At 39.9% G+C, this 20,402-nt stretch overlaps 1 protein-coding gene across 2 annotated transcripts in view; it reads left to right on the top strand.

Moving 5' to 3' along the window:
- The window catches only part of BMPR1A (bone morphogenetic protein receptor type 1A), a 116,678-nt gene that overhangs the window by 88,793 nt on the left and 7,483 nt on the right, over positions 1–20,402 (top strand). For both annotated transcript variants that reach the window (XM_043984712.1, XM_043984713.1), the window contains 6 exons: positions 881–1,091; positions 8,504–8,669; positions 11,559–11,661; positions 15,784–15,880; positions 16,528–16,627; positions 17,764–17,908. In XM_043984712.1, the coding sequence (XP_043840647.1) occupies positions 1,025–1,091; positions 8,504–8,669; positions 11,559–11,661; positions 15,784–15,880; positions 16,528–16,627; positions 17,764–17,908 (678 nt within the window). In that variant the 5' untranslated portion in view covers positions 881–1,024. The remainder of the gene's footprint in view (positions 1–880; positions 1,092–8,503; positions 8,670–11,558; positions 11,662–15,783; positions 15,881–16,527; positions 16,628–17,763; positions 17,909–20,402) is intronic.

Here is a 20,402-nt window from a genome sequence, read left to right as displayed (position 1 = left end):
TAGTAAATGTTTATTGACTGACTGACCAATAGGACTTGAATTTATGCAAATAATCTTTGTTTTTGTTAGCTATGTCATTATATTGTTTTGTTTCGTTTTTTGGTGAGGCAGTTGGGGTTAAGAGACTTGCCCAGGGTCACACAGCTAGTAAGTGTTAAGTGTCTGAGGCCGGATTTGAACTCAGACCCTCCTGAAGCCAGGGCCGGTGCTCTATCCACTGTGCCACTTAGCTGCTCCTCTATTGTTTTCTAGACATTTAAAGCACTAAAATTGCCTTTGTTAATAGTGGCTTAAAAAAAAACACCCTTGGAAAGAATTTCTATAGTGTTCTTACAGTTTGATCCAGTTTGTTTCGTTTTCTCAAGATCGATTAATATTTTGTTTTAAAAATGCTGATAAAGTCAATTAGACGTGATTTGTAATCAGGTGGATTTGCTTTCTCAGGTAACACCATTTGTGGAAACTAGCAAAGATCTTTTTGGAGTTGAATATTTGTTATTAGGATCTGGCTAGCTTAAAGTGAACATAAGGAAATTGTTGAAGGTCTCCTTAGCCTAACTATATCAGGCTGTACTTAAAGTTGACTCAAAGGCTAGCTACTCCTGCTGAGTTTTGAGTCATTTCAAAATGTTTTCTTAAATAGTAATGCTGAGGGGCTTTCAATAGTATATATTGTTTTAAAATCTGATTTAGTAAATCCTATTTAAAGCAGCTCTTGAATCAGAGTGGCTTATCTCAAGGAGCAAAAAGGGATCTTTGCATTGGTTCATTTATATCTAGTCTTTTGAAAACATGTTTTTGCATTTATTCCTTTCTTGGTTTGAGATAGCTTTCTAGCATTTAAGTTTACTCACTACCTTTCTTTCATTTTATCTTTCAGGAAGCAGGAAACAGCATTAGAAGTTGGAGTAATTATCAAACTATTGCAGGCAGAATTTCACCGAACAGACAAGCTTAACATTTATCGAGTAACAAGACCGTTGCTCAGGGGGAAGAGTTCACAGGGAAGATTAAAAACTGAACAATGACTCAGCTAAGGATCTATATCACATTTTTGGGAGCCTATCTGCTCATCATTTTTTATGTTCAAGGTAAGCCCATCTTCATAGAAACAGTTCATGCTGAATACAGCTAGACAGTCACCATAGGTACCAGGTTCCAACTAGATCTGTCACAGATTTGTTATAACTAATATCAACTTTACCCTGATGACCGCATGATCATTTTTTCTTCTCTCCTGAGTAACTATGACTACACAGCATCTTTTCTAAACCTCTTCTCTTCGCAGTCATCTCTACTGCTACCTCCCTCTCTGTCTGAGTAGAGGATCTCATATTTTATCAAGAAAGACCAGCCATTGTGAGGGCCCTCTTCTTTCTTGTTGTGTGCATCAGCTCTCCTCAAAATATTCCCCACTTTTTCTTACTTTGCTCCAGTCTTTATGCTAATCATCTCATTTGTCCCCCTCCCCCCCCCACCTCTATTGAGCTTCCATATTGCAAAGGCAGGCACAACCATTCTTCCAGGTTTATGACCTCCGAATTACCCTAAGCTCTCCACTATTCCTTACCCCACAGATCTAGGCAGTTGCTACATCTTGCCATTTATAGCTCCTTACCCCCTCTTACCTGACCTCTTTCTATTTATACAGCTGCCACCTCACTTCAGACCTTTTTGCCTGGACTATTGCAATGTCCTAATTGTTCTCCCTGCCTTAAGTTCTCATCCACTGAAACCTATCCTCTGTCCTAGAACTCATCCGGCAGGGCCAGGTAGCAGGAAGACCTGCCAGGGGTACCTCTCTTCTTTTTGTTGTTTTTTTGGGGGGGGGCAGGGCAATGAGGGTTAAGTGACTTGCCCAGGGTCACACAGCTAGTTAAGTGTCAAGTGTCTGAGGCTGGATTTGAACTCAGGTCCTCCTGAATCCAAGGCCAGTGCTTTATCCACTGTACCACCTAGCTGCCCCAAGGGTACCTCTCTTCTTGGCTTTCCTTTCCCTCTTCCTCCCCTAGTGGTGGCTGCTCCAAAGCCATGCAAGCTGCTTTGACTACTTACAGTTTGGATGAAATTGGAGTCACCAATATACTTCCTTCCAGTGAGATGGAGGGCTACCAGGCCTTAGTATCTGCTTTCTTACTGTGTCTAATAGACCCAATCATCTGCTCTCCTTCTGTGCCATGAAGGCCCTCATCACTCATTTGACTCCTGATGTCCCCCTGGTCCTTGCCAGCCACCCTGCCGCTGAACCTTCTTTTTTATAGGTTGTTTCCTCCAACTGGAGTGTAAGCTTTCTGAGAGCAGGGGCTGTCTTACTTTTTTTGTTTTTATGTCCAGTCATAGCACATAGTAAACACTTAATGACTTTTCATTTGTTCATTCACGAAGTGATTTTCCATGATGGTGGATATGGCCATCTCACCTCTACTTAATAATCTTGTCTTTCTAGGTTTATATAATAATATTATATAATATGCTATTATTTATATATAATATAGTAATAATATATAATATTATTCCTTTTCCTGAACTGTGGTCAAGACAAATTGTTCTTTTCTTTGTTGTCTACACAGGCCTCTCCATTTCCTATCTCTTTGCTTTGCACCGGCCGTCCCCCTTACCTCATAGACTTCTTTATAGATTCCTTATAGAATCCCTCAGAGAGAGAGAGAGAGAGAGAGAGAGAGAGAGAGAGAGAGAGAGAGAGAGAGAGAGAGAGAGTGTGTGTGTTTGTGTGAGATACTTCTATTTCTACATGTTTTTTCTCCAGTAGAATGTAAGGTCCTGGGGCAGCTAGGTAGCACAATAAATAAAACACTGGCCCTGGATTCAGGAGGACCTGAGTTCAAATCCAACCTCAGACATTTGACACTAGCTTTGTGACCCTGGGCAAGTCACTTAACATTATTGCCCTGCCCCTTCCCCCCCCCCAAAAAAAAAGAAAAAAAAGAATGTAAGGTCCTAGAGAACTGGGATTTTTTAATATATCATTTTATCTTTTTATCTCTAGGTTCTTGCACACATAGGTGAACACAGGATCTGAAATAAGGAACATGAGTTCAAATTCAAACTTAGACACTCATTAGCTTTGTAACCTTGAGCAAGTCACTTCTGTTTGTCTCCATTTCCTCATCTGTAAAGTAGGAATAATAATATTAAACTCCCAAGGTTGTTCTAAGGATCAAATGAATTAACCTGTGTAAAGTTCTTTGCCAGCCTTAAAACTCTACATAAATGTTAGCTACTATTATTATTATGTTTGAATTAACTCCCTCTATGTCACGTATCCGACCTTTATCAGAGAAGTTTGCTGCAAGGAATTTTTGCGCAGGGTGTGCTTCACCCCAAGATTATTTGTTGTGAATCATTGAGTCAGGCAGCCTTTTTATTTGTGAAGGTAGTACACTCATGAGACTACAGGTGTCTGCCAGAGTCTGTGACACACTCTCCTAAAAGTATACACAGAGGCCATAGGAAGTGGACTCAAGCTTAGAGAGCACCATGGCGAAAGGGTAGCTCGATTCCGCACTGTTGGAAACCTTTTCTCCTGTTCATCAGGTGCTCAGGCAGTCCCTTGGAAGCATGGTGAGCCTGAGTCCATCTGTCCTTGGCTCCCCCTGCACAAGGGTGCCTGGAGGATTATGATGAGAGTCAGTGAGCATGCACTCGGCTCCTCTTATGTGCCAGGCACTGTGCTAAGCACCAGGGTTACAGAAAGAGACAAAAGATAGGCCCTAACCTCAAGGAGTTCCCTGCCTTGTGGGGAGATAGAAACTCTCAAATCTCCTGGAGCCTTTGCTTGCAAAGCTCCCTTCCAGCCACAGGGCAAAGGCCAGACTTCTTGTCCTATGCCCTCCATCCCCCACCAGGTAGGTACCCATCAGAAATGTCACATTCTCCAGTTTCTGGATATCAGTTTCTTTTACATTCATTCCATGATTTTTGGATGATTCTTGTGGCGCAGCCAGATTTCCTTCTCCTGATGAAATAGTGTGAAGTCATTCTAATTTGAAGGCCTTTTAATAATTGATCTAAAATTAATGAGTGGGGGGCAGCTAGGTGGCGCAGTGGATAAAGCACCAGCCCTGGATTCAGGAGGACCTGAGCTCAAATCTGGCTTCAGACACTTGACACTTACTAGCTGTGTGACCCTGGGCAAGTCACTTAACCCTCATTGCCCTGCAAAAAATAAAATAAAATAATAAAATAAATGAGTGAATGATCTGTTAAGGTAAAGATCGAGTCTAAAATCAGGTGGGCTGTTTTCAACCCCACTTTTACACTTTTCTTCTTTAGTGGGACTATCATAATCTTCTTTTCCCTCCCAAATTCCCCTTTCCCCAATTCAGGGAGGGGACCTTGCAACAAATTAGCATAGTCAGGCAAAACATTGGTCATGTCCAGACATGTACTTCTCAGTCTGTACTTAAGTTCTCTTAATTCTCTTGTCTGGCTGTGGCTTTCATGCTTTTATTATCTATCCTCTGAAGTTGTAGTAATTAATTGAATTGATGTTTCTCAAATCTTTTGAAATTATTTTTCTTTAAAATGTTGTGAATTGGATAGATTTTTTTCCTAGTTTTTCTTCACAGTGCATCTTTCATGGAGGTCTGGCTAGGTTGTTCTGAATCTGTCCCCATTGTTGGTTCATTTTTGTTACAATAAAAAGTGCTGCTATAAATATTTTGTATATATGGATCCTTTCCTTCTTTCCTAGTTTTTTTCGACTTATATGCCTGTTAATAGTTCACTGACTTTTGGGGCATAATTACAAATTACTTTCCAGAATAGTTGACCTAATTCATAGCTCCACCAGCAATGCCTTAGTATTTCTATCCTCCCATGGCCACAGCCACACCCACAATGATCATCTAACCTTTATTGTCATATTTGCCAGTTTTATGGCTATTCAGTTTATTTAATTTGAATTTCTGTCATTAGTGATTTGTAACATTTTTATTTGCTTGTCAATAACGATCTTTTCCTCTTTTGAGAAGCCCCTTTCATAGCCTATGACCATTGTCTACTGGAGAATGGCTTTTGTTTGTCTATATTTGAATCAGTTCCTAGTATTTCTAAGCTATGAAGCAGTTTTCAAAAAATTTTGCTGCAAAGATTTTTTTCCCCAGTTAACTGTTTCACTTCTGATTTTACTGAAATTGATTTTGTGTCAGAAATTTTCAATTTTACATAATCAGGCAGCCAGGTGGTGCAGAGGATAGAATGTTGAACCTGGAGTCAGGAAGACCAAAATTCAAATCCTGCTTCAGACACTACCTGTGTAAGCCTGGACAAGTCACTTAACCTGTGTCTGCTTCACAGTTTCATCAGCTGTAAAAAGGATCACGATAACAACAACCTCCATCCACAATGTTAGGATCCAATATCCAATGAGATAGTATTGGTGTAGTGATTTCCAAACCTGAAAACTCTATATAACACGAGTTGTTGTTAATGATCAAAACTGCCGGTGTTTTCTTCAGGGAGCCTCTATCCCTTGTTTGGCCAGGAACCCTTGCCCTGCGAAGGACATCTTCCCCTTTGCTCCCTTGGTTTGTTTACAATATGTTCTTAGTGTTTTACATTCACTTAGATTAGAGGTAATGTGGTAGGAAATGTTGGTTAAATTCTGATTTCTGCCAAACTGCTTTTCATTTTTTCCAGTTGTTTTTTTTTAATTAACACTGTATTACTGTGTCAGTTTGCACCTTCATGCTGTCTACTTTGTCCCATTAATCAATGTTGCGTTTTTTTACCCAGTAACAAATAGTTTTGACGATTACTGCTTTGTAGCATAGTTTGAGATCTGTTACTTCAGAGCCACCTTCTTAACCACTTTTTTTCATTATTTCCCTTGAGAGCCCTCCTTCAGATGATTTCCCCCCTAATTTTCTAAAATGATCTTTTGTTTTATTGCCATGACACTGAAAGAACGAATTTAGGTAATATTGCCATTTTTATTATATTTGCATGGCTCAACCACAAGCAATAAACATCTCTCCAATTATTTGAGTCTGCCTTTATATCTCTAAAAAGCCTTTTGTAGTTGTGTTCCAAAATTCCTGTGTGTCTTGGTAGACTGACCAATAGTTTATATGTTTTGTATATATTTTAAATGAAATTTTTTCTTTCTCTTTTTGCTGGGTTTTATTGGTAGAATATGGAATGGCTAATGATTTAAGTGGATTTAATTTATGTTCTTCTACTTTGCTAAGGTTGTTTCAGTTAACTTTATTTTTTGTTTGTTTTAAAACACTTTTTTTTGAGGTCAATGAGTGTTAAGTGACTTGCCCAGGGTCACACAGCTAGTGTCAAGTGTCTGAGGCTGGATTTGAGCTCAGGTCCTCCTAAATCCATGGCTGGTGCTTTATCCACTGTGCTACCTAGCTGCTCCTTCAGTTAATTTTCTAGTTGATTCTCTAGGGTTCCTTAAGTAAACCATCATAGCATCTGCTTATGGAGTTCATTTTGTTTCCTCTGCAGACGCTTAATTTATTTTACTTGTTTTGCTGCAGTAGTTAACATTTAGAGAACTCTATCAAATAACGAAGGTGACAGTTGACATTCTTGTTCTATACCCCAGATTTTATTGTAAAGATGAGCATTTTCTCATTACAGATAATCCTGCCTCTTGATTTTATTTAGACATTATTCACCATATTAATGAATAGTCTGTTTATCCCTATGCATTTTAATGTTTTTAACATGACTATTGCATTTTGACTACAGTCTTCTCTGAATTTATTGATATAATTATATGATTTGGGTTTTGTTATTAATATGTTCTGTTTATAGTTTTCTTGATACTGACTCAGTCTTGCATTTCTGGTTTAAATCCCACCTGGCCATAGTGCATAATCTTTGTGATGCGTTGATATAGTTTTAATTTTTAAAAGTACATATCAAGTTTAATGTTGTAGTGACAAAAATGCCTCATTTGTGCCCTTTCCTGAACTCCCTCTTGTCTTCTGTGTACTTTTTTCATGCTTTATCTTTCCTTTTCCTTTTTTCTCTTCTGTCACTATCCACTAACTCCTCTCCTCCCCCATAGAAGCCCTCCATTGTAACAAATTATTATAAAGCAGCAAAACATTTTGATACATTGGCTATCTCTGAATTGCATGTCTTACTCTGTAGGGTTAGTCCTGACCAGAGGTGGGCAGCATGTGTCTGCATTCATCTTCAGACATCATACTTGGTCAGGGCATTGATTGGAGTTTTGTACTCTTTCAAAGTTACTTTTCTTTACATCGATTATTGTGGTCATTGTTTAAAGGGGTTTTTTGTGTGTTCTGCTCCTTTTACTTCAGCAGCTATTCATACTGGCCTTCCCGGGTTTCTCTGATATTATCATGTTTGTCATTTCTTAATGTATTGTAATATTCCATTACATTAATTTGCTTCAGTTTATTCAACCATTCTCCACTTGTTGGTTACTCACTTTGTTTTCAAGTCATTACTACAACAAAAAATACTGTGTCCTTTTGTACAAAATTTTTGTACATGTGGGTTCTTTCATGATTCTGCTTTAAGTCCCTGGCTCAATAGTTCCCTTCAGTAAATATGGCTAAATTTGTAAATTTATTTAAAACCGATGTTATATTTTCATCACTCATTTAAATTGATTGCAGTATATGAAATCCATTGATAACACTCTCATTTCCTATTTGTTTGTCTGCAAGTCTTCAAATATGTGTAAGACTCAGACTTGAGGAAATGACCCTCTTCCTTTTAGGTGCTTCAGGGCATCCCAAGATAGCCCGCTAGAATACCAAAGGGAATGGTGTTCTTTTGATTTTAAACTATTTTCTAACTTAAGAAAACTTTTTTCAGTAGGTCAGCAAACAGCCAGCAATAACATTCAGTTACCAATAAACTAGTCTTGAGATGAAATACACCAGATACTGTTCTCTCACAGTTCCCTTACTTTAATGATTCGAGTCCAGAGTAAGATGCTTAGTGATCATTAATCTATGCAGAAACAGAAGTGGAGTTCCAACTGGATTCCCAAAGGCATCTTTCAGTTCAGTGTATCCAAAACAGAACTTGATATCTGCCCCCTTCATTCCTTTCTCTAATTCTTGTTTCTATTGAGGGCACCACAATCTCTCTAGTCACTCAGATTCTCAGCATTGGAGTCTTCCTGAACTCTTCATTCTCATTCAAGACTCCTTTTCCCCACTGCCTGCCCTCCCCAAACCCCTGTCACCGTACCCCAACCCCCACTGGTCTAATCAGTTGCCATGTCTTACTGATTTTTCCTCTACGACATCTAGCGTCTGCTCCCTTCTCTTTACTCACATGACCACTCCTTAATTCTCCCTCTTGTTCTTCTCTCTCCCGACCAGTCTCCTGCATATCTATTGAAATGATATTTCTAATTTTGTTTTCATCTAATGTCAAATGGTATTTTATATTATTCTGATAAGGAAATTTGAAAATGTTTATCTATTAGTAACCAATTCAGATGGTTTTCTAAAATATTTCATAATTCTCCTATATGCAGGACAGAATCCAGACAGTCGATTCCTTCATGGTACAGAAATGAAGTCAGACCAAAATCAAAAAAAGCAAGAAAATGGAGTAACCTTAGCCCCAGAGGATACTTTGCCTTTTTTGAAGTGCCACTGTTCAGGACATTGCCCTGATGATGCTATTAATAACACATGCATGTGAGTATTATATGGAAGAGGTCTTAGAATGTCAATAACAGAATGCTCTAAGCTTGCCTTCGTATTCTAAGGACATTTTAAGTAAATAACCTAATAACATTTAATTTTACATGCTAGCTTTCCATTTTGCATATAATAGAGCATATTGCTGCGAGGGATTAAGACTCCTTCTCTTCACCTCTCCTTCCTTTTCTCCCCTCTCCCTTTCCCCCTCTATTTCTTTCTCTCTTCCTCTCCCTCCTTCCCTCTTTCTCTGTCTCCCTCCTCCCTATCTGGCCCAGGCTGGAAGTTCAGCACCCTTTCATGGATCTGGACCCCACTGCTGATCAGCAGTTCCTGTTCCTTTTCTGAACTGGGTTGCTTTGCCTTTCCTTAGGGCGCTCCTCCTGGGGCGGACATATTGGTGCTGAATTTGTGGAGACAGCTGATTGTTCTTAATCCTGCTGCATCCAGAATTCACAAATTCCAGCAGCCTCCTCCTCAGGAGCAAGGATTATAGGCATGCACCACCCAAGGCACCTGTTTTCTTATGGAAACATCATCACCAATTTGGGCTCAGTCCCTCTGCCTGAAACCCACTAGCCATGTGATGTCAAGGAAGCCAGCCTCTCAGAACCTTGTTTTCTCATCTCTAAGACAGAATAATATATACTTATACTCCCTAGCTCACAAGATAGTTCTAAAGAAAACAAGTTGCAATGTATCACATGAATGTGAGTTGTTATTAACATCATTTTTCAAAGAGAAATAAAAGAACTGGAATCCTGTATTTTTACTCACTGGGCTTCACCTGAAAATATATTAATATGGGACCATAGGTATTTTCCTCCAAAAATAATTATATTATGTCTCTTTTTCTAAATTTGTCAGACTTTTCATGTTAAACTTTATTGAGCCTGAGTTTGCAAGACTCCAGAGTAGGAAACTCCCTCTTAGGAAATGCTCTCTACCAACTCAACTTGGTATCTTCTCTGCATATGGTGACCTTCCAGTGTTGCCTTAAGCACTCAGAGGCACAGAAGCTAGCTCAGAATTCCTCTGTTACCATGTGTCATGGGCAGAACTTGGCCTGGTTTGAGGCTGGCTCTCTGTCTACTAGGCTAGAGGTGGCAGACTCGCTGCCCTAGTGCTTGAGGAATGAGATTAATAGAGAATTGGGAAATGTGCCACAGAATAAATACAGTACAATATAATCTATATGATGTTAATGTGCAATTTTTCTAAGTCACTACATAGACAAAGGGATCATTTCTATTTGAGTTTGACATCACTGCATTAGGCCACACTGCCTCTTACATAGGCCAGACTTACCTAAATACTTTTTAATCACATAAGCCTAAAACACAAATGAAAATGGGGATGGGAACCAGAATTTCTTTGGAGAGAGGTTGATAGTTCATGCTATTTTTTTTAAAGAAAGAAGGAAAGTAAGTGACCAATAAGCACATGACAGACTCTCTTGATGGTTCCTGAGCCAGCCTCTCTAAGTTCAGGCAGGACCCAGGCTGATCTATGTTTCACTTTCTTCATTGCTGGCGGGATGCTTAGAATATTAGGTGAGTGTTGTATGTCTCAGGGGATGACTTTATATGTAGTGGTGCAAATAGATTGTTCCGTGAATCAAAAGGAAAACCTTACTAAGGCGTCTTAGGTAAAGCAGGCTGTTAAGTTGCCTGGCATTACCTGTTTGTTGGGTCTTTACCACTTAAAAAAAAGTTAGTTGAATACTGTGTTCTTAACAGTTGTGTAATTCTGGATGGATTTTGAATGTCAATGATTCTCAAATTGAAGGTATTAGTTTTTCATTGAGTATTACAATGTTTTATAGTACTGAAATTCTTAGCTGCCTTGAGTCTAGCCTCTGCTTGTTGCACTGCCTTTGGTTTGTCTGCCCCCTAGTGGCAATTAGCTTTTCTTTGTGACATTTTTGAGAGGCCTCAGTAGGTTCACTTGAAAAGCTTCCCAAAGATACTTCTCATCAGCCTGCTTTTCAGAGTCAGCTTTTCTCTTCTCTTCTCTTCTCTTCTCTTCTCTTCTCTTCTCTTCTCTTCTCTTCTCTTCTCTTCTCTTCTCTTCTCTTCTCTTCTCTTCTCTTCTCTTCTCTTCTCTTCTCTTCTCTTCTTCCTTCCTTTTTCTTTTTTCTTTTTTTTGGATGGAGCAATGAGGGGTTAAGTGACTTGCCCAGGGTCACACAGCTAGTAAGTGTCAAGTGTCTGAGGCAGGATTGCAACAAAGGTACTCCTGAATCCAGGGTCAGTGCTTTATCTACTGTGCCACCTAGCTGCCCACAACTTGTATTTTCTGTTGCCCCATCTTTCTCTGCACTAAGCACGTTCTCCCATAAAAATTGGTGTTGTTTAAAGGCATTCTGAGTTGCCATGGGGTGTATTTTTTTTTTATTGGATGTGCTTTCTTACTGAGACTGTGTGGTGGGGGCAGGGCGGGGAGGAAAAAAGCATTACACGCCATGTTTAGAAAGCTGCATCCTAGCTCTGGTTCAGCTGTTCATCTGACACTGCCTTGTTGATGCTGCTGGTCTTAATTCAGACAAAGCTGGACAGTATTTATTTACCTAGCCACCTTGTTTTAAATTTTACCTGAGATACATGGGTTAATACCATTCATTCAGTAAAGAGTAGAGCTAGGGGCGGCTAGGTGGCGCAGTGGATAGAGCACTGGCCCTGGAGTCAGGAGTACCTGAGTTCAAATCTGGCCTCAGACACTTAACACTTACTAGCTGTGTGACCCTGGGCAAGTCACTTAACCCCAATTGCCTCACTAAAAAAGAAAAAAAAGAAACCAAAGAGTAGAGCTAAAGGCAGTGTGCAGTCTCATTGAAACCTTGTAGAATTCGTGCATTTTGAACGGAAATCTTTGCATTTCTTTCAGAACTAATGGTCATTGCTTTGCCATCATAGAAGAAGATGATCAAGGAGAAACTACATTAGCTTCAGGCTGTATGAAGTATGAAGGTTCGGATTTTCAGTGCAAGGTAAGACCTCATTTGAGACATAGGAGATCAAATTGTTCAACAGGCTGTTGTATTAAAAACAGCAGTGAGAATTGGGCTGGTACAATTCTATCACTAGCATCAGTTCTATACACTGCAACCTTAGTTTGCTCATCTATAAAATAAGTTTTCCTCAACTGTAAAATAAGTCTAAAACATTGGTTTCTAAAGTACCTTCAAGCTCCAGTGATCTGGGGTATTGTTTAATTAAATGTCTTGGGGAAGAATGAACTTTATCACAATTTGTGGTTCTAGATATGTATCAGTTATTTATTTTTAAAATTACGAGTTTTTCCATTTCCAAATGTTGGGTGGGAACAAGGATGTATATTACCCCCCCAACCCTTCAATTTAATTTTTCATGATTTCTAAGGGTATTTTTATTATTGTTCATATGTATATTATGAGATTGGTCATCACTGTTTACTTTTATAGATTTAAAGACTTTGAAATCACTGAGAAATGGTTTTCTTAATGTCACACAAAGACTCAGGAAAATTCGACTTGAGAATACAGAGCCTTGGCACCTTCAGTTCATCATTCAGATCCCTGATCCATACACTCTTTCGGGGGTGAAAAGTCAGATGAACTTATTTAGTCAGGAGAAGCAAAACCAGGAAGGTGTTTCACCTTCCCGCTTTAATGATTAGAAGGGCAGACCTAGGAGGTAGCTCTTCATTGAGAGCACCTGTGTCTTGAGATGCCCCTCCCCCTGTAAAAGTGATTTACTATTACCTTGAAACCTGGGGAGCTTATCTAGAAAGGGTTGGTCTCCATGGTAGCAGTCTTGTAGAGGAGAAGAGGCCATATAGCAAGGGTGGCACAGAGGGCTGTGATAAATGATATGAAGACTCAGTGGGGAGAGCTGAGAAGCCAGCCAAGGGAAGTCCTTGGGTTCTAAACCCAGACCTAATTTTACCAGTGAGGTTATTTTTTTCTGAGACTTCTTTAGAAATCTTTAGAGATCTGATGGTGGAGGGCCTCACGACATTAAAGGATAAATGTTAGTGAAATCTTTTTCCCAAAGCAAGTGTGTATCTGTCATTGTTTTTAGCTCCACATAACCTCTCACACAGCCCCAGCTATAGTATGGGTGTTGCCTGTTCACTGAGCTTGGAATGCTCTTCATCCCTACCTTCTAGTTCTTGACTTCCATGGCTTCTTTCATAACTTAGTTGCAATGACTTTGCCTTCTACAAAATAGTGTTTCAGGCTATGTAGTCTTCCCCTCAAAGGTTACCTTCCTTCTATTCTCTCTGGGTCTTGTGTGTATTTTGAAATATCCTTATCTAACCATAATTTCTTGACTGTCTGATGCTCCCATACCAAACCTTACTCTTCATCCTCACTGTAACTTCCAATCCCTTGATTCCCTCAATGCTTGATTCTTTCAAAGCATCACCCCTTTACCAGCCACTCTCTCCTCTTCTCCCCATCTTGACCCTCTGATGAACCAATGTAACTCTCTTGAGTCCCTAGCCCCCTTATCATATCATACATTGCACCCTGCCAAGCCTCAGCCTTTAATTACTCCCACTATCTGCTGCCTTTGCTGCTGAATGAAGTTGGAGAAAATCATGGGATTCTTTGACATGGCCCTCTACAGATTTATGTTATACAACCTTATTTGAATGCTTACTGCTGCTAGACAATCCTTCTACACTTCCCTTGTTAACTCACTTTCCCCATTCACTCTTCCAAACCTTTTCATCCTTCCTCAAGCCTCCCCCACTCTCAGCAGAGAACCTGGCCTTATATTTTACTGAAACAATTGAGGCCATTTGCTGAGAACCCCCTCTTCTTACTTCTTCATCTCCTGTCATTCAGTTCCCTTCAGCATTTATCTCCTCCTTTACCCCTGTCATATGATGAACAACCTCTCTACTTGTTCAGGCAATCCCATTACATCCTTTCTCCTCCAACAGATTGCCCCTGTGTCATCCCCAATCTTTCACTTACTTTCTATCTTTCCCTCTCTACTGCCTCTTTCCCAATACCTACAGACCATACCCATATCCTCCCTGCCTGAAAAAACACTTGATCCTTCAGTTCCTGCTAACTTTCATCCTTTATCTCTTCTGCCCTTTGGAATTAAACTCCTTGAAAAGGCCATCTACAATAGGTGCCTCTACACTCTCTCTTCTCATTACAGTCTGGCTTCCGACCTCTTCCTTCCCCCAACACTGCTCTCTCCAAAGTTACTAATGATCTCTCAGTTGCCAGATCCAGTGGACTTTTCTCAGTCCTTGTTCTCCTTGACTTCTGCAGCCTTGACACTGTTGATCACTCTCTCCTCTCTAGGTTTTTAGGACACTCCTCTCTCCTGGTTCTCCCATCTATTTGACCTAGCCTTCTCTGACTGCTTTGCTGGATCCTCATCCACGTTCACACCCTCTTAACTGTGGGTGTCCCACAGAATTCTGTTCTGAAGCCTTCTCCTCTATACCACTTCCTTGGTTTCATCAACTCCCATGGATTTAATTATCATTTCTGTGCTGATGATTCTCAAATCTGCCTGTGCTGCCCCAGTCTCTCTGCGGACCAACAATTTCCTATCTCCAACTTCCTTTCAGAATCTCAAACGGGGGGGGGGGGTGCAGCTAGGTGGTGCAGTGGATAAAGCACCAGCCCTGGATTCAGGAGTACCTGAGTTCAAATCCGGCCTCAGACACTTACTAGCTGTGTGATTCTGGGCAAGTCACTTAACCCCCACTGCTCCACCAAAAACAAAACGAAACAAAACAAAACAAAACGAAACAAAACAAAACAAACAGAATTTCAAACTAGGTGTCCCATAGACACCTGAAATCCAGTATGTCCAGAGCAGAACTCCCTCTCTTTCCCCCTCCCTTGCTTTACTGTTTGGGCTTGTACCATCCTCACAGTCCATTAGGCTCACAACCTGGGAGTCATCCTGGACTCTCACTCTCCCCCACACGTTCAGTCCTACTCTAGTCTGTCCTCCATTCAGCAGCTATAGTGATTTCCCTTAGGTCTGTCCAGGCCACCCTCAGGCTCAGTAGACTCCAGTGGCTCTGTCCCCTTCAGAATCAAATACACAGTCCCCTGGCATTCATAGCCCTCCATCACCTCGATCCTCTCTCCGCACTCCCCTCACCTGAACACACACACTTTTGCAGTCGTCTTGTACTTTCCCACGGACCCCTCAGTCCAGTGACTCTGGCCTTCTGGCTCTTCATCTCTGGGCCCTGAGCATTTTCTCTGGCCATCCTCCATGCCTCGGATGCTCTCCTTTCTCATCTGCCTCCTGGCTTCCCGGATTTCCTTCATGTCTCAGCTACAATTCCCCCTTCTACAGGAAGCTTCCCAAACCCTCCTGATTCTAGTACCCTTCCTCAATTAATTATTTCCTGTTGGAGGAGGGATTGCCCTTTGCTTAAAACTGTGACTGGCACACAGCAATCACTTAATAAATGCTTATTGACTGACTGTACCTGTTTATTTACATGGTTCCCTTATTTGTATGTAAGCTCCTCTAGGGAAGGAACTGTTCTGGTTTTGTCTTTGTATTCCAGTGCTTAGTACTTGGTACTCTGCTTAGTAGTGCACAGTAAATGCTTACTAAATGCTGATTGATTGATTGAAACTTCCAACTTCTAGTATGGAAAGATACTTTACAAACTCAGTAAGCGTTTATTAAGCACCTCCATTATGGCAGATACTGCCAAATTGTAGGGATAAGACAATCCCTGCTTTTGAAGAGCTCACAGTCAAATGGGAAGAGTCAGCTTGTAAATGAATTTGTACAAACAGGCTAAGCCCAGGATAAATAGTCACTAGACCTAAGGGATTGTCAAAGGCTTTCATAAAAACTAAAATTTAACTCTGTAATCTCACTATCCAGTATTCTATCAGAATTTGTATAGAGAGAATATATTATTTTATCGTGGTGTTTCCTGAGCCACATTGTAATATTTCAGCCAAAATTCAGCTGAATTTTCCTTCATGGCACAAAATAATCAATTAATTTGTTCACTTTTTGATACAAATGTTTTCAGAACTTTGACAATAATGAAACCTATGGAATACATGATCTGCTTAACATTTGGAAACATTGATATTTTTCACACTTTATTTCCCCAGGATTCACCAAAAGCTCAGCTCCGGAGGACAATTGAATGTTGCCGAACTAATTTGTGTAACCAATATCTGCAGCCTACGCTACCCCCTGTTGTTATAGGTAGGTTAATTGACTAAAGAAAGATTAGAACCTGAGCTCTAAGTTAAGATGTTATATGTGGCACCTTTTGTTAATAATAAATGGAATACCCATTATCATTATGCTGTGTGTATTCCCTGCATTTGAAAGCATATTAACAGATTTGCCGAATGACCAACTTTTATGCTTTCTCATCCTTCCCTCTCAACATAGGGCATTAGACCTTTCAGTGGTCCTGCATTAATTTGTTCATAAATATATGGGATAGTGAATAGAAAAATGTTCTTCATTGTTCACTAGGAAAGCTTTGTATACAGGTACATTTGTTCATTATGACACCAGTATCTAACATGAAAGAAGAATTTAACCCTACAGGCTACCCAGTTCAATGCCCTGATCATCAGTAGATCAGTTTTTATTGCCCTTGGGTTTATAAATACATTTCCAAAGAAGTTTCAGGAATTGGGGAAGGAAACTTGGGGCTATTAAGAGCGGTCTTTGTTTTGTCTTAAACGGCTGCTATGTCATTGAAATCTAGTGCTGTCTTTGGAACACTGATGGTATTTTCCCCTCAAAATCTGATGTTTAAAAATGGAAAATACTGCATTGACTGTGAAGTCATCCCTTCTTGAGGCTCTACCACCGGTGTTTTTTATGATTTGTTTTAGGTCCGTTTTTTGATGGTAGTGTTCGTTGGCTGGCTGTCCTTGTTTCTATGGCTGTGTGCATAATTGCTATGATCATCTTCTTCAGCTGCTTTTGTTACAAGTAAGAACTGGTTTGTTTATAGTCAGGCTGTGTGATTTCCCAAGTACTGTACTTTATTAATAAGATGGAAGTGGAGTTTTGTCATACTTGGAAAAGAAAGACAAACACCTTCATGTGGTCTCATTGTTTCAGAGAATGTCAATGTGAGCTCAATAGGAGAGGAATGGAGAAATGCTCTCTTACTTTGCATTTCCCCCATTATCTCACATAGGAACATTCTGCCTCCTCATTCCTTTATCAGCCCCTTGAGGGCTTCTTTTTTTCTTCTTTTCTGGGGCCCCACGAGTGACTGACATGGTTTGGGTTTGGGTTTGGGTTTGGGTTTGAGTCAGCATGTATTGCAGGAAAAGAAAGAGTTCCTGCCAAAGCTCACTGCTCCCCTGAATACTTAGTGAATGCTTTTGATTTTCACATTCCTCGTTGCCCTTGCTTATTTGTAGATTTATAGTTTTCCACAGAATTTACTCACATTGTAAATTTTAAAGTGCCTTTTGCCATCAATAGTACCTATTTAACTACAATCTCTCTTGTAGATGATGGTGATTATTTTGAATGCTACTTGGTATTTAAATCCTGTTTTGTTTAAGAATTTTATTCTAACATTTTAACATATAACATTGTAACATTCCCTTCTTTTCTTTTCTTTTTTCTTTTTCTTTCTTTTTCTTTCTTTTTTTTTTTTTTTGGTGAGGCAATTGGGGTTAAGTGACTTGCCCAGGGTCACACAGCTAGTAAGTGTGTAAAGTGTCTGAATCCAGGGCTGGTGCTCTATCCACTGTGCCACCTAGCTGCCCCTTATTTTAATTTTCAATCAATTTTTAATGTATTCTCTGAATTTTATCCCTTTGCCCCTCTTCCACTAATGAATTTTAAAAAATATTACAAATTGAAATTACAACATGGAGGATTTAGATAATGCATAACTAGTATTCTATAATGAGAACTTTAAAGTGTTGGAAATGTGTTATTGAGGGGGAGCCTGCCCTAACTACCCTAACACCCCTTTGGAAGTACTTTTTAGAAGGGTGGCCTCCCATACACAGGGCTTACTTACCTAGATATATTTCTCTCTGAAAGCAGGAGCTTTCACTCATTGTGTCCCATTTTTCACTTAGCACTGTTGTCCTTTTTTTTAGGCATCACTGCAGAAGAATAGCGAGAAGCCGTTGCTATAATCGTGACCTAGAACAGGATGAAGCTTTTATACCAGTTGGAGAGTCATTGAAAGACCTTATTGACCAGTCACAAAGTTCTGGCAGTGGATCTGGACTTCCTTTGCTGGTAGAGTGTTTTCCCTCATTCTTCAGTCATCTTATTTACTGTTGAGTAAAGCATTTACTCCAATATACCACCTATCTTTACAAAAAATAATGCACATTTACATATACACTTTATACTTGGGAGCTTTCCTTTTGTTCATAGGCAAAATTTTCTTACAACATATTCCATGGATCACTCAGCCTGTGTTCTTCTTCTTCTTCTTTTTCTTTTTTGGCAGGGCAATGAGGGTTAAGTGACTTGTCCAGGGTCACACAGCTAGTAAGTGTCAAGTGTCTGAGGCCAGATTTGAACTCAGGTCCTCCTGAATCCAGGGCCAGTGCTTTATCCACTGCGCCACCTAGCTGCGCTAGCCTGTGTTCTTCTAATGAAATTTCATTAAAATAAATTCTTTGGTTTCTGAGGACCCTTATCTAACAAAATTCTGTGATCTGTGATCTGTGAAGTACAATCCCAGCCTTTAGTATCTGGAGAGGAAACACATGCCAAAACCTTCTGTCTGTGGTGAAAAACAGCAGCTTGGATTCCGTTTGCAGATGATTCTCAGACCTATCTATCCAGCCCCAGTCTCTCTCCTCACCTCCAGTGCCACATTTCCAACAGCCTATCAGAGATCTCAAACATGATGTCCCATGGTAATCTTAAACTTACCAGGGCCAAAACAGAACTCATTATCGTTACGCCCCAAACCTTCCTCTCTTCCAAATGTTCTTCTTACTGTCTCAGATTGGTAAGCTGGGTGCCATCCCCAGTTCCTCACTCTCTCTTACCCTGCATAGCAAATCTGTTGTCAAGTCCTCTCTTTTGCCTTTGTAATACTTCTTGTGTAGAGATGCCACCTGCTGTCCTCTGACCCAGCCAACCACCCTGGGGCAGGCCCTTATCACCTGCTGCCTGCACTATTGGAATAACCTCATTGGTCTCTCTGCCTTAGTTCTCTCTTCATTCCAGTCCATCCTTCACTGAGCTACCACTAGGAACTGTTAGCAAAATGCTACTTTGTGGATTTCAATAGGAATAGTTTGATGTACGGAATTTGTGGTAGTGCCTGTTCCAATGTAACATACCAAATTTTAAGCTATTCATTTTGATTTAAAAAGTAATCATTTTCAGGTAAACACAGTCTGACCAGTGTTCACTTTTTTCTAAAAGCAAATGAACTCCTCTTCTTTTTTCTTTATTATTTTTTTTACTCTCTTGATGTCTTTAACAGCTCTGGGTTTAATTACTACCTCTATGCATACAATGACCAGTTCTAGATATCCAGCCTGGTTTATATCTCCTGGCATCCAGTCCTTCACTATCAGTTGCTCATTGGATATTTCAGACAAGAATGTTCCAAAATCTCCAAAATTGAACTCATTATCTTTTCCTTCAAACCCAATCTTCTCCTTCTGAACTTCTCTATTTGCATAGAGAATAGTACAGACCTTCCAGTCAGCCAGACTTGCAGCCTTGATGCCATCTTCCTCATTTTACCTACTTAATCACTTGCTAAATCTTGTCAAGCTGCCTGCACAGCACCTCTCTTATCTGGTCCCTTCTTGCTGTTTGTGTCTCAACCATATCACCCAAGTCTGGGCCTTCATTACCTCTGCCTGGACTATTGCCTCTACTGTCTTCCTTCCCATTCTGTCTTCCTCATGGCTGTCAAAGTGATCATCATAAACCACAGGTCTGACATTTTATTCCTTTGCTCAGGAAACTCCAAGGGCTCCCTTTGTTCTCTACAATAAAACATCTCTACATTTCTCTTGAGCATTTAAACCCCTTTATAGCCTAGTTCCGAATATTTTAAGGCTTATTATACCTTTTTATCCTTTACATATTTTGCAGTCTGTTTAAAATGGTTCTTCCTGTAATCTGTCTCTTATCTTCTTGCTTTATAAAATATTAAATTTTTGGTTTTTAAAATTATCGAGCATTAATTTTTATTCTTTTCCACCCACTGGCAAAGAAAGAAAAAAAAAACTCCTTATACCATAGTCAAGGAAAATGAATTCCCTTACTGGCCATACACAAAAATATATGTCTCATTCTGCATATAGCTCATGACCTCTCTATCAGGAGGTAAGTAGCATTCCTCATCTTTGGTCCTCAGGAATCATGGTTGATTGTTGCATTTATTAGAGTTCTTAAGTCTTTCAAACTTGGTCATTTTCAGTGTTATTGCTATAGTAGAAATTGTTCTCTTGCTTCTCTCTTCACTCTACATCAGTCCCACATATATGTCTTCCCAGGTTTCTTTGAAACTGTCTCTATATAATTGATTATAGGAATGCATTAATATTCCACAACATTTATGTGCCATAATTTGTCCATCCCTCCAACTGATGGGCACCTCCTTAGTTTCAGTTCTTTTCCATTACAAAAAGGAATGCTGTGAACATTTTTGTACAGTAGGACTTTATCTTCTTTGATCTCTTCAGGGTATGGACCTGCTTCTCTCAGGAGGTCAAACGGTGTACCATTTATCAACTGGGAAATGGCTCTTATT

The sequence above is a fragment of the Dromiciops gliroides genome, chromosome 2 (assembly GCF_019393635.1).
Source record: "Dromiciops gliroides isolate mDroGli1 chromosome 2, mDroGli1.pri, whole genome shotgun sequence".
In the NCBI taxonomy this organism is placed as follows: Eukaryota; Metazoa; Chordata; class Mammalia; order Microbiotheria; family Microbiotheriidae; genus Dromiciops; species Dromiciops gliroides.
The sequence above is the reverse complement of the archived record's forward strand: the minus strand, read 5'-3'. Positions and strand labels throughout refer to the sequence as shown.